A 16,661-nucleotide genomic window follows, 5' to 3' on the forward strand; every position below is an offset into this window, starting at 1 on the left:
AATATATAAAAGAAAGAAGCTTTTATTTGTAGTTATAGACAATGGTACATTTTATGTTGGGAAATTTTAAGGCTGAGTTGATCGAGAGAAGGAAAAAAAAAACCCTTGAGGTACGAGCCAATTGGCCTCAAAGGTACGTTCACACGTAGCAGAAATACGGCAGAATCACGGAAAATGTGCAGCATTTCTGCATCAGAAACCACATCAGAATCTGCACCATTAATTCAGTCTGCAGCGCCGACCCTCTCACCTCCAAATACTGAGCACTCAGCGCAGCGCACGTTCCTTACCTGGAAACGGCTACTGAGTGCCGCTGTCACTGGTCAGGTGATGTGGAAGTGGGAGCATCACTTGACCAGCGGCAGCGGTGGCCACGGGCTCTGTAGCGGTGACTGGATGAAGGATGTGCTCTGCAGTGATGGCTCAGTATCCGAGGTGAGAGGGTCGGCGTTGCAGACTGAAATCAGCTGCTGATCTGGAGCTTAAGCACTCAAATTCTCACCAACAATGCAGATTTTGATGTAGAAATGTTACAGATTTTACCACTGTGTAAAAACCACAGCATTTCTGCTACGTGCCAACGTGCCCAAGGGGAAAAAATCCTTCCTGATGCCAAATATGGCAATCAGAGCAAGTCCCAGGATCAAAGCCGATATTTAACCTGACTTTATAAAGTATAATGTTTTCTATTCCTAAATCTGAATATATAATCTGTTATTACTATTTACCATGTGTGTGAAATATAAAGTGTATCAAGCTACACCTATTTATAGACTGTTTTGATCCAGAGGAAGGCGAAAACCCCCTTGAGGAAAGAGCCAATTATCCTGTTTTAAGGGGGAAAAATTCCTTCCTGACCCCAAATATGGCGACCAGAATAAATCTCAGGATCAAGCGGCAGCCGCTCACCTCCCTGGTATATGTGATGTCAGCTAGAAAATATACAAAGCTAAAGATATTTATATAGGTTTATATTGTGTTGTTGTTAATGTGGCTACTTCCCTATAAATAAAACCCAACCCTATTTAAGGCTGTGAGATGATCCAGAGGAAGGCAAAAACCTCCTTGAGGTGTGAGCCAATTGTCCTCAAGTTGGAAAAATTCCTTCCTGACCCCAAATATGGCGATCGGAACAAGTCCCAGGATCAAAGCCGAAATCTACACCTATCAGTGTGTGTATGCGTGTGTCTATGTATGTGCCTATACTTGTGTCTAATCTTCATGTATGTGGTGTACTACTTACCCGGCCGGTGCTGAGGTCTTACTAGTAACCAGGAGTTCAGGGATAATAGTCACTCGGGCTATTTTTCCTGAACTCGCCAGTTACCAATCAAGCACAGGCCGCTCCTGGGGGTGAAGAGGGTTTTCAGGAGAGGATGAGGTCCGATGCCAGACGATTATATATTATGCCAAGGTTGAGGGTAGCGTGGTGGAAATATGCAGCACAGTTGATGGAAAGAGGATGATTTAGGCAAGCCAAGGTCTTCTACAGCAGCAGAGTCGTGGGTTCAGGAGACAGTTGGCACGGGCTCAGCCTACAAGACATAAGAGAGGAAATGTTTTTATATCAAACTTTCTAAGGTATGTGGATTTGTTACAATGAATGGATATAATGGTAGGTGTCCTGTGTGTATAAGTATGTATAGGTGTACAGATATGTATGTGTAGGTGTGTATAGAGGGTACTTACCAGATGGTTGTGGCTTCCTGCACAATTGGATTCTTCCCATCATCCTAAGAAGAAGCAGAGACTAAGTGAGTAGAAGACTGCAGACCTGACATAGTGACATGAAGCAGGATTATTATATGACCTCATGTTCTGTCTAACACCAGGGAAACAATGATAATGAACAAAGAGATCAGACTGAAGAACATTATCCCTGGAGAAGGAAGATCTTACCGGGTCCAGCTTGGTGAAGTGAACGAGAATCCGGTCACGGTACGAAGGGGTGTGCCATCCTCCGGCCACTGCAGGTTTTCATTCTCCAGAACTCTGCTGAATGGCTTGAATGGTGGCTGTTCTCTCTTCAGCTCCAAGTTCTTCCAATTCATGGTGTTAAAGAAGGGGTGATCTCTAATGTCCTCATTCACACCCAGCCTCTTCTCAGGATTGTTGCACAGTAGTCTCTCCAGAAGATCTTTTAAGCCTGCATCGAGCCAAGATGGAAATCTGGGATCCTTTCCATAGTAGAAAGGGGACTGTCCTGCCGCCATCCAGGATACGACAATCCCCAGGCTCCACCAGTCGACCGCTGCGTCGTATGTCTTCCCAAGAAGCACCTCTGGGGCCATATACTGAAGTGTGCCCGTCCTTCCTGTTATCTTATTAGACGCGGTGACTCCGTCTCGGGCCAGCCCCAGGTCGATCAGGCGGATGTGCCCAGCGCTGTCCAACATGATGTTTTCTGGCTTTATGTCTCTGCAATGAAAAAAGAAAAGAGAAATGCAAATAAGTGGAGATACAGGAGACTTCGGGATGTAGCGCAGCAAAACCGGGCCTAATGCAGGACTCTGGGAAAGCTGGGGCACTATTATAAGGGAGCAAAGAAATGTGGAACAGTTCTGCTTACCGGTGGACGATGGTGCGTCGGTGCAAGAACTGGAGGCCGCATACAATCTCCGCTGTGTAGAATCTGACGGAGAGAAGAGTGTAGTATCAATGACATGAAATCAGTTCCCTAACATCATGTCACCAACGTGTCTGTCCCCCCAGAAGAGAAGAGCTGCTGTTTGTGGCGTACGGCCTCCATTCTTCTATATCTCACCCATCATGTCACCCTTAGTATTTCCAGTCTCCTGATCAGTCATTTACTTACCTCACACTGCTGATGTCCAAGCGGCCGCACATCCTGATCATTGTCGCCAGGCTTCCTCCGGACAGATACTCCATGACGAAGTAGGCTTGGTCTGCAGACTGCTGGGCGGCATACAGATGGCATATGAAGGGGCAGTCTTGGGCCTTCAGAAGAATCTGTCGCTCTCTCATTAGTGCAATTGGGTTGCTCCTTCTTCTGTCGACAACCTTGATGGCCATGAAGGTGTTTCTTCCGGGGAATGATGCCAGGACCACCTCAAGAGAACAAGAAGGAAATGATGACTGACAGCGGCCAGAGGGGAAGATCCTATACATTTATCAGTAGGGGTTTAGGCTATTCTGCTGCCAACGTCTCGGTCCACACATAGCAGATCTGCACCAACATCCGCAGGTAACACACAGATTTCAGCCCCCATTTGAAGAGCTAAAATTTGTGCTAAAAATCTGCAACAAAATGTAACGTGCTGTAAATTCACAATCCGCACCGCAGGTCAATGTGCACAGGGGATTCTCTCTGCAGTTTGTAGAGGAGATTTCTTATATTCCTGGAAATGCTGTGGATTTTCTGCAACCAATTCTTCTCCGCAATTTCTTCTTCCCGTGAGGCCGTGAGACTGTACGCATTTTTATGTACGCCCATACGCAGCGTATATGCGCATGAATGACTTATTGACACGATCAAGTCTCGATCTTAATTAGTGTATTTAAAGCCATTCGCACGGGGCGCTGCTGCATGAGTGTTAAAAAATACACAGAAGCGATAGCAGGCAATGATTGTCAGAAATCCTCGAAATGGCATTAAAATCTGCACCGAAATACCTGCGTAAATATGGTCATGAGAATAAGCCCTGAATATATGCGGAGCATTGTATGCAATAAACAATAATTTGCTTTACTTGGCAGCTGTAGCAGCGACACATTCACTGCAAGCCAACATACAGATGTAGAACGTTACAATACAGTTTCAAATCTCCTATCTATCTATAATATGTTTCCCCACCAAATGCTATAAATGTAATAAAATATACTGTTCAAATAATACCGCCACGATGTTCCCATACAATGCTGCCATATTATGTTAACTAATACCATCATACGGCATAAAAAGCAGCACTACCCATTGCACAAATAATACCACAACACATTTAAATAATACCATTATTACACCCAAAGACTATCATCATACTGTATATTGATGAAATAATACCAAACTGTACTGCCATTCTATAACCCAATAAGGCTGATTTCAAAATTACATTTGGCAAATCCAATTTGGAATACTTTTTTTTTAAGTGAAGTGAGAATGGACAGGAAGTATGTAAATGTATCCTAAACCTTTTATGGGGATTAAATGGCTGATAACAGAAGACAGTAGTTTGTATTCAGTTATATAGCAAATGGACATATAATTAGGGTCACTCTGCCATTACCAGAAAATGAGAAGTTATAAAACTTACCTTGCTGAAGCTTCCTCTACCCAAGATCTGAAGGCTTGTGAAGCGATTGATGTAAAATCCAGAGTCTGATGGTCCGGGGTCCTGGCTGGTGCCCGGTGTTGGCTCCTCATCCTTTATTATTATGGCATTCTCTCCGCTCCTCCTCTTCTTTCTCTCCGAGAGTCTGCTCACGCTCTCCTCCTCTCTCTTTCTCTTATCTCTGTCTCCATGTCCAATGGACGCCATATTCACAATCCAGTAGCCGTCGATCCAATCGCTGCCGCAGACAGTTGAAAGTAAATGGCAGTTGGCTGAGTGTAGGTCAAAGGTCATGGAAGCTACTGCTGGCAGTGCCCTGCTCTGCTATATATACAGTGATTATTAGTGATTATTAGTAGATGGGGCAGGGTTGGCACTTCATGTCTTGGTTGGCAGCAGTGCTCATGGTTCATCAGAAACTGCAGGAGTTTTACACAGACAATAATCTCTCAGAAGTTTTGTGCATTGCGATACGCATAGAAATACAACCCATTATTTACAATTGGTGTATTTACATGTGCGATTCTTCTCTTGCAGCACGTCTTCTTTTTTTTTTTTTAAAGCAACGTTATTGGTCTAATTACACAGTACAAAAAAAACACTGATAACACGCAGATTCAAAGAACAGCAATCAGAAAAGAAAAAAAAGGATTTCCACAACATCAGAAAATCAATAAAGACATATCCATATTCCTCTATAATACAGAAGCCCTATCTTAAGCTTAATATAAAGCAAAAATGAGACTATCAGCCACTCATCCCGTTAGTGATGAATACTGGCAGGGGCCGCGGCTCCCTGCTCATATTCACTAAGCAGCACTACTAGGGGCACTGATCCCAGCCACACTGTAACCTCAGTGTGCAGCCGGGATCCTCCTCCCTCCTCCCCTGACGTCTCCTACTACTTGGTTCCACAAGAGCAGGGGAGGAGGTGTCCGGCAACACACTGACGTCACAGTATGCATCGGGATCATCGCTGCTAGCGGCATGCCTGTCAGAAGAGCAGCGGCGCTGCCACGAGGTGGAGGGGGTAAGTACATGGGTCTCAGGTGGGGCACTGTCACTGCTGGGGGCCACTGTGGGATGTCACTATTATACTGGGGGCCACTGTGGGATGTCACTATTATACTGGGGGCTACTGTGGGATGTCACTATTACTACTGAGGCTGCTGTGGGGTGTCACTATTACTACAGGGGGTCGCTGTGGGATGTCACTATTACTACTGGGGGCCACTGTGGGATGTCACTATTACTACAGGGGGCCACTGTGGGATGTCACTATTAATAATAGTGTCCCCTATATCATCCCTAGTAGTAATAGTATTACTACCGAAGCTACTGAAACTATTACTACTGGGGACTGCTGTGGGATGTCACTATTATACTGGAGGCCGCTGTGGGATGTCACTAGTATACTGGGGGCCACTGTGGGGTGTCACTATTATACTAAGGGCCACTGTGGAGTATCACTATTACTAATGGAGGCCGCTATGGGGTGTCACTATTAATACTAGGGGCTGCTGTGGGGTATCACTATTACTACTAGGGGCCACTGTTGGATGTCACTATTATTACTGGGGGCCGCTGTGGGATGTCACTATTACTACTGGGGGCCACTGTCGGGTGTCACTATTATACTGGGGCCACTGTGGGGTGTCACTATTATAGTCGGAGCCGCCGTGCGATGTCATTATTACAACTGGGGGCTGCTGTGGATTGTCACTATTACTACTGGGGGCCGCTGTGGGATGTCACTAATACTACTGGGGGTCACTGTGGGATGTCACCCCACAGCGGCCCCCAGTTTTAATATACTAGGGGCCGCTGTGGGGTGTCACTATTATTACTGGGGACCGCTGTGAGGTGTCACTATTACTACTGGGGCTGCTGTGGGATGTCACTAATACTACAGGGGGTCACTGTGGGATGTCACTATTACTACAGGGGGCCACTGTGGGATGTCACTATTAATAATAGTGTCCCCTATATCATCCCTAGTAGTAATAGCATTACTACTGAAGCCACTGAAACCGTGCCCCCATATGACCAAAGCCCCGCCCCTGACCCACCCCCACCCCGCCAGGCCATGGAAAAATGGTTGTGCTTGAAGCCGGTCCCTGGTGCAAAAAAGGTTGGGGACCACTGATCTAAATGACTGCCTGAGCATTGATGTCACCACTAAGGTTGTTAGCACTCATGCAGAGCATTTACACAAGCAGAGATCACCCCCGGATCGCAGGTTTCTCGCTGGCTTCTTCCTCACTTCAGTTATGGGTGGCCAAACTAAGCTGGGCCATAATGGCATGATAAAGTTAAAAATATCTCAAAAATGAGCCACTGGGCAGGTTAGAGTGAAACTGTAGTAGTAAGAAAGGTACAGAAGTTACCTCCTTCCACAATATCTGAGAGGGTGGTAACAGCTTAATGTCGCCAGAACATGGAGTCTGGAAAGTGCTGCAAGTGCGGAAGACTGGTTGCGCCACAAAGAGTATGGGAGGACCATTTAGTCGTTTCATCAGGTATTAAATAGAGGGCAATATTCCACATCTTTAATGCAACCATCATAGATATGGGCAAAGTAGCCATGTGGGAAGCAGGACCCCTCAACAACAGGCCTTTCAGACTCTTGTCAGTCCCACCACTGGGTTATAATCTGAGGTAGACAGCCACCAACCCACATACACTAACTGAATAGCCAGGTAGCAGTAGAAGTGGGGAAGGGCCAACCCTCCTTCCATGGGCAAGCAGAGCATTTCTGGTTTAATTCTTGGAGTGAAGCATCTCCACAGTATGCAAAGGATTATTTTGAGGAGAACGTTAAAAAAAGCCTCTAGACCAGAATGGAAGAATTATGGAGTACATATAGAAATTTGGGGGGTAGCTTCATCTTAACTATGCACCCAAGACAATTGGACTCTCTTTGAGGATCCATATTGGAACTCCATGTGTGTAGCCATTTACAATAACAGTGGCTGACTCACTAGAGTACGGAAATGTAACGTAAAGTTCTGTCAGCAACACACAAAAGCAGATCAACCCCAAAGGGTGAGGCCTGCGAATCTTCATATGCCAAGCCACCAAGGAATCTGAGCCCTGACTCCAATACAGACCAAATAATAATGAAGAAAGTGGCAGCATACATGGTGCAAATCCAATACTGTTATCTTTATTCCTCCATATTCAATAAAATGCTACGTTTCGACCTCTTGCGGTTTTTGTCAAGCTCACTGCAAGAGGTCGAAATGTAGCATTTTATTGAATACGGAGGAATAAAGATAATAATATTGGATTTGCACCATGTATGCTGCCACTTTCTTCATTATCACTAGAGTACAGAGAAATGTAAGGATTTCTCAAGAAAAAAATGTCGTCACGTGTTTCTGGACATTACTTTATCCTGCATGCCAGGAAATCGCTTTACTGTGAAAATAACACAATTTGCACTACCACATTTAGTCCTTTTTTAAAATAGTTTATCAATAAAGTTTAATTTTATTAAAATAATTTTATTCATCGTCTATGAATAGGGCAAAACTAAGGATAGGCTTGAATCCTCAAACCATCAAAACTAAAAGGGGGAACACAAGGCTCACCAATTAGGCACTAAAAAGAAAAAGAGAGAAGGGGGAGAGGACCCAGTAAAAGGGCAAAACAGAAAAATCCCTTGTAAGGGCTTTTACCCTCTAGCGTTTTTTTTAATGCATTGCACAAAAATTGCAAAAGCACAAACTTGCGATTTTTGTGTGATGCGATTTTAACATTAGAAAGTCCCATTGAAAAAGCACAGCGATATCGCAGCATAAAAAAAACGCTAGTGGGTAGAAGCCCTAAGGAACAAGGTGCAGTAATTCACAGTAACAAACTATCATAAAGAAGCAAAACCCTGTAACAAACATAGTAAGATCATGAAATGAGGCCTGTGCAATCATGGCGAGGGTTCCCTCCAAGAGGGAGGAGTAACAATACACATAAGTGTAAACCTGGGACCCCCGGCAGAGACCTGAAGAAAAGATTAGGGTGGGCATAACATTACAGCGAGCACAAACTGGGAATGTGCAGGCCGATACAGACAAAATATGTAAAGAGTCTATAGTCAGCGGCGGCCGCCCATCCACAGGAGTCGGCAGAGAATAGTATAAATTACATTAGGCCGGTCAGCCCCACACAGCAGATTCAGGGCACACAGGATCTAATGATGCTTCAGCCAGGCGATAACATCCTCTGGCTCGCCGAAAAAGTGGGTACGGTTGTCCTTGATAACTTTCACATTAGCTGGGTACAAGATTGTGTAGACAAGCCGTTTACAACACAGGAGGCATTTTGCTTCCATAAATTTTGATGCTTCCTTTGCACTTCCACGGAGTAACATAGTAACATAGTATGTAGGGCTGAATGAAGACAATGTCCATCTAGTCCAGCCTGTCTATCCTACTGTGTTGATCCAGAGGAAGGCAAAAAACCCCAAGGCCAGAAGCCAATTAGCCTTTTTGGGGAAAAAATTCCTTCCCGACTCCCTAATGGCAATCAGATTGTTCCCTGGATCAACCCCTAATAGTTCCTACATTCCTATATACCCGGAATGACACTTAACCTAAGATTTATATCCTGTAATATCCTTCTTCTCCAGACAGACATCAAGTCCCCTTTTAAACTCCTCTATGGATTTTGCCATCACCACTTCCTCCGGTAGAGAGTTCCACAGTCTAACTGCTCTTACAGTAAAGAATCCCCTTCTATGTTGGTGATGAAACCTAGTTTCCTCTAATCGTAGCGGATGTCCTCTTGTTACCGTCATGGTCCTGGGTGTACACAGATCACGGGAGAGATCCTTGTATTGTCCCCTCATGGACTTATACATGGTTATTTGGTCGCCTCTTAACCTTCTTTTTTCTAGAGTAAATAGTCCCAATTTGGATAGCCTCTCTGGGTATTCCAGTCCCGTCATTCCATTTATTAGTTTAGTTGCCTTTCTTTGAACCCCCTCAAGCACTGTGACATCTTTCCTGAGCACCGGTGACCAGAATTGTACGCAGTATTCCATGTGAGGCCTGACAAGTGCCTTATATAATGGAAGGATAATGTTCTCGTCCTTCGCCCCTATACCTCTTTTAATGCACCCCAAGACTTTATTTGCCTTTGCAGCAGCTGACTGGCATTGGTTACTCCAGTTTAGTCTATTATCCACTAATACCCCCAGGTCCTTTTCCATATCACTTTTCCCCAGCGGTACCCCATTAAGTGAATATTGGTGACATCCATTTCTCCTGCCCATGTGCATAGTCTTACATTTTTCAACATTGAACTTCATTTGCCATTTTCCTGCCCAAGCCCCCAGCTTATCCAGGTCCGTTTGTAGCCGCACATTGTCCTCCGTTCCATTAATTATATTGTATAATTTTGTGTCATCTGCAAATATTGATATTTTGCTGTGCAGCCCCTCTATCAGGTTATTGATAAATATGTTGAACAGAGTGGGGCCTAATACTGAACCCTGTGGCACCCCGCTAGCGACTGTGGTCCAATCAGAGTACGCACCATTTATTACCACCCTCTGCTTTCTATCATTGAGCCAATTTTTTACCCACTTACAAACGTTTTCGCCCAGTCCGAGCTGCCTCATTTTGTATATTAGCCTATTATGTGGCACAGTGTCAAAGGCTTTAGAGAAGTCCAGATATACAAGATCAATAGATTCTCCCTGGTCCAGCTTAGAGCTTACTTCATCGTAGAAACTGATCAGATTTGTCTGACATGAGCGACCCTTCATGAATCCATGCTGGTGAGGAGTTATTCCCTTATTCTCCTTAAGGTACTCATCGATGGCGTCTCTCAGAATCCCCTCGAAAAATTTTCCCGTTACTGAAGTGAGACTTACTGGCCTGTAGTTACCAGGCTCACTTTTGCTCCCTTTTTTGTAAATTGGAACCACGTTGGCAATGCGCCAATCCAATGGTACTACACCGGTCTTGATAGTGTCCAGAAATATTAGGTATAGCGGCCTACCTATCTCGTCACTTAGTTCCCTTAGTATCCTTGGGTATAATCCATCTGGGCCCGGCGATTTATCAATTTTAGTTTTCTTTAGACGCTTCCGCACCTCCTCCTGCGTTAGGTATGAGATATTTTGTGAGGGGTTCCTTTTATTCCGCTGCATCTCGTGTGGCATTTCCTTTTCGTTTGTGAATACACTTGAGAAGAAACTGTTTAGTAGATTTGCTTTCCCTTCGTCATCATCAATGATTTCTTCTGCATTGTTTTTTAAAGGGCCAGAGCTCTCCCTGCAAATCCTTTTGCTGTTGATATAGTTGAAAAATAGCTTCGGGTTGTTTTTGCTCTCTTTAGTGATCCGTCTTTCTGCTTCCTCCTTGGTAGTTTTGATCTTATCTTTGCATATTTTGTTTTTTTCCCTGTATGATTTTAGCGCTTCTTCACTGCCTTCTTGCTTTAGTAGTTTGAACGCTTTCTTTTTTTCGTTTATTGCCCCTCTTACCTTCTTGTCGAGCCACATTGGTTTCCTTTTAGTTGAGTTTCTTTTATTTTTAAAGGGAATGAACTGCTCACATGAGGTGATTAGGATCCTTTTAAACTTTTCCCATTTGTCCTCTGTACCATTATTTTTGAGGATGTTGTCCCAAATAATGTTACCGATAGTAGTTCTAAGCTCATCAAATTTTGCTTTACTAAAGTTTAGTTTCTTTGTCGCTCCTTGATAAGGCTTCCTATTGATTGACAGCTGGAAGTTGATTATATTGTGGTCACTGTTCCCCAAGTGCCCCTCAACCTGCACCCCCTTTATACGTTCCGGTTTGTTGGTTAGTACTAGGTCCAGAGTGGCTCTCCCTCTTGTTGGTTCCTGCACAAGTTGGTTCAGGTAATTGTCTTTAATTACTCTCAAGAACTTATCACCCCTGTGAGATTAGCAGGTTTCCTTCTCCCATGTTATATCTGGATAATTAAAGTCCCCCATGATAATTACTTCGTTGCGCTTTGACACCTCTTCTATCTGCCTTAGTAGTAAGTTTTCAGTTTCTTCTGTTGCTTTTGGTGGTCTATAGAAGACCCCTATCAGGATTTTGTTTTTTTTTCCTCCCTGTATTTCTACCCACAGAGATTCCACCTGTTCGTCTGCTACCTCTATATCCTCCCGTAGGCTCGGCTTCAAGTTCGATTTGACGTACAGACATACCCCTCCCCCTTTCTGGTTCTTTCGGTCTCTTCTGAAGAGATTGTACCCCTGCAAATTCACTGCCCAATCGCACTTATCATCAAGCCATGTTTCCGTAGTCTGGCAAAATCCTCGTAAGTTGATTTAGGCCTACAAACTTTAGGCCTCATGCCCACAGGTGGATTTTTGCAGAAGAATCCGGAGCGGGTATTTCACTTCGGATTCCACAGCAGTAACCCTCCATAGGGTTATTTCATTTACCACGATTTTTCATTTACACAAGCGGAAACAAATTGCGGTTTCCACTCAAGGATAGAAAATCGCGGAAGTTCAGAATTCCGGAATTCATACGGAACATGGAGTCTGAAGTGTGTTTTCACTAGTTTGTTGGCTTGAAAAAGACCTTGTTTGTAGGTCGAAACGTCGCCTCTTTAAAACTGTGAAACAATAAAATATGCTCCTTTAATCAAGAAGCTTTTTTTCGCATCATTACATGCTGCCACAGCTTTGCTATAATATTAGGATAGAAAATTGCAGCATGCTCCATTTAACTGCCATACCCCCACAGACGGCTTCCAATGAAGTCAATGGAAGCCGTCTGATCCGCGGCCCGTCTGTAATTGACATTGCAGATGGGCCGGGAATTCTGCAGGAAAAGCAGGAGTTTGAAAAGAAATCTGCACAGTGTAGATGGGCACCGACTATAAGTACCACCCACTATATGACCTCGGTGCATTTGGATCAGAAGTCTCCACACTGACCTCCCATGTAGTGGCCAGAGTTTTTAACTGCAGGCACGTCTCTTATTGAAATCAATGCCTGCAGTTACAAGCGCCGGCCACAACACACAGGTTAGCGCTGAGGCTTCCGCTCCGACCTCTGTGCATTTGTGGCGCTGACAGCATGTGCTGCTCAGCTGATCGGTTGGGGTCCCAAGCTGTGGACCCTAGCCGATCAACTATTGATGACCTATCCTGATGATAGGTCATCATTAGTATTTCCCTGGAAAACCCCTTTAACCCCTTCCTGCCACAGGGCGTAACTGTACGTCCTGGCAAGGAGGTACTTAGCGCAACAGGGCGTACAGTTATGCCCTTAGGATAGAGTGAGATCAGCAGAGGTCCCGTGCTATCCGACAGTGGGAGCTAGCTGTCACTGATAGCCGGCCTCCTGCAGCAACAGTGGGGGTGCATTGGAGCAGCGACCCCCGCTGTTAACGGCTTCCCTGCCGGGATCTATGTAGATCATGGTATATGAAGGGTTCACAGACGGAGCACGCTCCCTCTTTGACGTCATCGGACTCTCGCGAGAAGGAGAGTAGCTGACCTCTGCTGCAAGAGCGCTCCCCTGTCAGAGCAGAGAGAGACACTCAGAAGCCACTATAAACAGCTGTGGGTGGCAGGCACACCAGGACACTATGGAATCCAGTACACAGTGTGCCCATAACCGGTGACACTTCCCAGCACAGGACATATGGTACTGCTGTATCTTGACACAAGGCAGGAGGGGAGATAATGGCAACCCATTCTCTGGCCCAGCCAATCAACTTGTGGGTGTTGGTTGTTGGCGTGCATCTTGTCTCCACCCATTCTTCTGGTGGAAACAAGATACAACAGTACCGTGCTGGACCACACAAATTGCTGTAACATAATAGTTAGTTTGGTCTGCTTGGTCGGAGACATGGAAATAGAAGAGGAAACCAGGAAGAAACATAGTCTGGAGCAGGAGTAATGCTAAGCCGTGCTACTATAGTATTACAGGGAAGTCGTTAGGCTGGGTTCACACAGGGCGGATTTGTCGCGGAAATGTCGCGGTTTTGCCGCTGCGGTTTTGCCGCAACCTTTCCGTTTCTGCGGCAATTCCGCACGCTATGCCCAAATTTAGACGCGGTTTTCACCGCGTATTTATCAGCGGTTCTACTGCTGGTAAATCCGCAGGCCCTTTGCTGCGGAAAAAAACGCTGCGGTTATTTTGGGAGAGGCGCAGTTTTTGTTGCTGATTTGCTTGCGTATTTTACTAGGTGCAGATTCTAAAAAAAACTGTTTCCTGTGAGGTCATCGTTCCTACCCATTTCTGCATAGGGTAGGAAGAGCTTTGTATTTGTGGCCATTTTGTCAGCAGACATGGAGCGAGGAACTGTCCGTCTCAGGCGCGCCTACCGACGCAGACTGACTGCCTTTGTGCTTCTGATGGATAGAGAACAATCTGAAAAGGTGAGCGATTGTTTTTATGGTCATTGTGTGCTTAGTTCCCTTGTTGTTTGTTGATGCATTGTGGACTAGAGTGCGATTGCAGCCATGTGCTTTACTTCATGTGCTTTAATTCATGTGCTTTAATTCCTGGTAATATTCTTTTACAGACTGATCGTGCTTCCCGGCGTCAGAGACGCTATTGGGTTCATCCCCTACTGACACAGAGGGGGACGAAGGGCCATTTTGCGAGCCTCTACCAAGATCTTAAAAAGTAAGTGAAGTGTAGCATGGGAATAGGTTTGATGTTGCGCTAAGAATTTTTATTAATTTTAGCCCGCTCTCCCTTTCTCTCTCTCTGCAGCCATCCTGAGAAGTTCGTAGCTTTCTGCAGGCTGCCTATGGAGGCCTTTGAGCGCCTTCTGGAGCTGGTGCGCCGGGATCTGACCTACCAGGATACGCAGATGAGGAAGGCGATCACTGCAGAAGAAAGGCTGCTCATCACCCTTCGGTAAGTAACCTTTCTTATCCTTTCACTGTTGTTCTATCTGTAATGTAATTTTCTGAGTGTACAGCCAATTTTTTTTTAAATTTTATTGTTTCCGTGATTTTTGCGCAGTACCAGTTTTTATGCTCTGATTGCTCCGGCAGTAGGACGTAATGCTATTGAGCACCCCTTTTATTAGCACCACGCCCATCATGACACCTGCACGGCTACCCCGATCTCACCGGGCGGGTGGGTGTTTGGTTGCCCGTGCGTGGCACCAGAACAGCATCATCTTGTGGCTGGTTGACTTCAGATACAGTGTCAGCAGCGAGATTGTTGAACTTACCATACCAGCAAACTTGGGCAACCTTTGTTGTGCACCGGCAGTGAACAGGACCAAGTTACCTTCCTGAGTGTAGCAGGAACATGTTTGCATTTTCTCATTCTCTCTCCCCTTTTGTTGTGGATGGGGAGAATGGAAATCTGAACCATGTGTGGCGTGGAAAGTGAGAATTTCACCCCCCCCCCCCCATGTATACCTTTCAATTGCAAATCTTATTTCCGTCACACAAATTCTACTGCGTTCTCCAATCAATTTCGTGTTGAGAACAATATCTGAATACTGTATACATAGAAGTGTTGATGCAATGCAAGTCTTCATTGTGTACTAACTTTTGTTTCTCTTCTCTGCTTCTTTTCAGCTTCTTGGCCACAGGACAGAGCTATGCATCCCTGCATCTCCAATTTCGTGTTGGTAAATCTACCATCACCGAAATTGTGAGGTGCACATGCAGCGCCATCTGGCAGAAGTTGCAGCCCATCGTGATGCCTTCACCTACCGAGGACACTTGGCAACGCGTTGCAGCAGGCTTTCAAGATGTTGCCAAATTTCCTAACTGCATAGGCGCCATCGACGGCAAACATGTGCGTGTGCTTCAGCCAGCCCACTCAGGCTCCAAATTTTTCAATTACAAAAAATTTTTTTCAATTGTTCTGATGGCCGTGGCTGATGCACATAGCAAATTTGTTTGCATCGACGTCGGCGCCTATGGCAGCACTGGAGATTCTCGGGTGCTGCGAACATCACAGATTGGGATGCAAATTCTCCGAGATGGCGTCACGCTCCCAGCCCCACAACCTTTCCCGGGAACCACACATCCAGTCCCCTTTGTGATGGTATCGGATGAGGCTTTCCCGTTGATGCCAAACCTGTTGCGCCCATACCCGCGAAGAGGACTGAATGCCCGGAAAAGGATTTTTAATTATCGGCTGAGCCGGGCACGTCGTGTGGTTGAGTGTGCCTTCGGGATTATGGTAAGTCAGTGGAGAGTTCTAGGGACTACCCTAATGGTAGACCCTACCACAGTTGATGACCTTGTCAAGGCATGTTGTGTTCTTCACAACTACCTCTGGGACTATCGCCCCGAGGTAGATGTGGAAGAACTCGATCCTGCCTTTGACACGGTCATCAACTGGGGAGGAGGTAGGACGCCTGCTACTGCAGTGCAGGTACGAGAACTCTTCACTGACTATTTCCTTAGTCACGAAGGCACCGTGCCATGGCAGTACTCCTGTGTCGGTGGTGTGCAGCCCTAACTGCAGTGTGACCCTCCCCCGGCGCCCAGCCCCAGAAGGACGCGGAAAACAAAGTACGTGGAAAAAAACGTATTTTATTAAAGGCACAAAAGGTCACTCCTCCACCTTTAATTTCAAATTTTCAGAAATTGTTCAACCGTTTGCATAATAAAATGTGTTTATATTTCAAGAAAAAATTTGTTCTTCCATTTTTTTCGCCGCACAAAATACATAAACTTTATTGTAAATTTCACGAAAATTGTTAGGCTATGATGGTTTTTTATTAATAGCTAAATGAACATTGCATGAGTTGAACCGTATCCTTCTTTTCAGCGTAGTTAACGATTACCACTACATGAATAGAACAAATTTTGCACAAGCAATGGAACCAGTTTCGCAAGCTTGATGACACACCATAATGTAGCGTTACATTAGCCACGCACCGGGAGTGCATCAAACCACATTTTTTTTTCCTTGCTATGTTTTTTAAAACACGTTCATCCAGACACAATTTTACATCACTGTCGGATAGCGGTATTGTGTGTTTGCTTTATATTTCTAGCAACAAATAAGGAGGGCCTGTAGTTGCACACATTTCGCACATGGTAACGGTACAATGTGGTGTAAAGTTTTTCTCCATCACTGGCCAATCCACAACCAGTTTAGCTTTGGCCACACTTGACGGACATGCCGCAAGCGAAAATGATGATGGGAACAGGCACGCAGACTGCCCCTGTTCTCATCACCATTTTTTTTTTTTCATGCTCGAACTCCGCTAACATATATTACACTAGAGCGAGCATGAAGATAGACAGGAAAATAAATAAAGGAAAACAAAGGACAATGAGTCCGAGAAGTGATTTACCCCAACCTTGGAGGACAGCAAGGCAGCGGAAAAAAAAACAAAAAAACACGCGCAAACACAGTCCTTCTCGTACAGTGGCACAGCCATCGAA

At 45.2% G+C, this 16,661-nt stretch overlaps 2 protein-coding genes across 2 annotated transcripts; one reads left to right on the top strand and one right to left on the bottom strand.

The window, feature by feature from the left end:
* Positions 1 to 447: 447 nt before the first annotated feature.
* LOC136631568 (protein kinase C delta type-like) lies at positions 448 to 4,598 on the bottom strand. Its single transcript, XM_066605846.1, has 5 exons — positions 4,272 to 4,598; positions 2,816 to 3,069; positions 2,570 to 2,632; positions 1,690 to 2,418; positions 448 to 1,535 (listed from the first exon to the last, which is right to left on the bottom strand). Exons 1-4 carry the CDS (start codon positions 4,581 to 4,583, stop codon positions 1,896 to 1,898), a joined length of 1,152 nt encoding a protein of 383 aa, XP_066461943.1. The 5' UTR covers positions 4,584 to 4,598; the 3' UTR covers positions 448 to 1,535; positions 1,690 to 1,895.
* Positions 4,599 to 14,013: 9,415 nt separating this feature from the next.
* Positions 14,014 to 15,896, top strand: LOC136631569 (uncharacterized). The gene is made up of 2 exons (XM_066605848.1): positions 14,014 to 14,154; positions 14,832 to 15,896. The coding sequence occupies exons 1-2, from the start codon at positions 14,045 to 14,047 to the stop codon at positions 15,724 to 15,726; spliced, it is 1,005 nt and encodes a 334-aa protein (XP_066461945.1). The 5' UTR covers positions 14,014 to 14,044; the 3' UTR covers positions 15,727 to 15,896.
* Positions 15,897 to 16,661: the final 765 nt, after the last annotated feature.

The sequence above is a fragment of the Eleutherodactylus coqui genome, chromosome 6 (genome assembly GCF_035609145.1).
Source record: "Eleutherodactylus coqui strain aEleCoq1 chromosome 6, aEleCoq1.hap1, whole genome shotgun sequence".
NCBI lineage: Eukaryota > Metazoa > Chordata > Amphibia > Anura > Eleutherodactylidae > Eleutherodactylus > Eleutherodactylus coqui.

Bases quoted from the DNA above. Each gene is read 5' to 3' on its own strand.
- LOC136631568 (XM_066605846.1), bottom strand. From the start codon at position 4,583: ATGACCTTTGACCTACACTCAGCCAACTGCCATTTACTTTCAACTGTC. The intron at 3,070-4,271 runs GTAAGTTTTATA...TGTTCTCTTGAG, and splicing joins GTAGAGGAAGCTTCAGCAAG to GTGGTCCTGGCATCATTCCC. The intron at 2,633-2,815 runs GTAAGTAAATGA...TCTCTCCGTCAG, and splicing joins TTGGACATCAGCAGTGTGAG to ATTCTACACAGCGGAGATTG.
- LOC136631569 (XM_066605848.1), top strand. From the start codon at position 14,045: ATGGAGGCCTTTGAGCGCCTTCTGGAGCTGGTGCGCCGGGATCTGACC. The intron at 14,155-14,831 runs GTAAGTAACCTT...GCTTCTTTTCAG, and splicing joins AGGCTGCTCATCACCCTTCG to CTTCTTGGCCACAGGACAGA.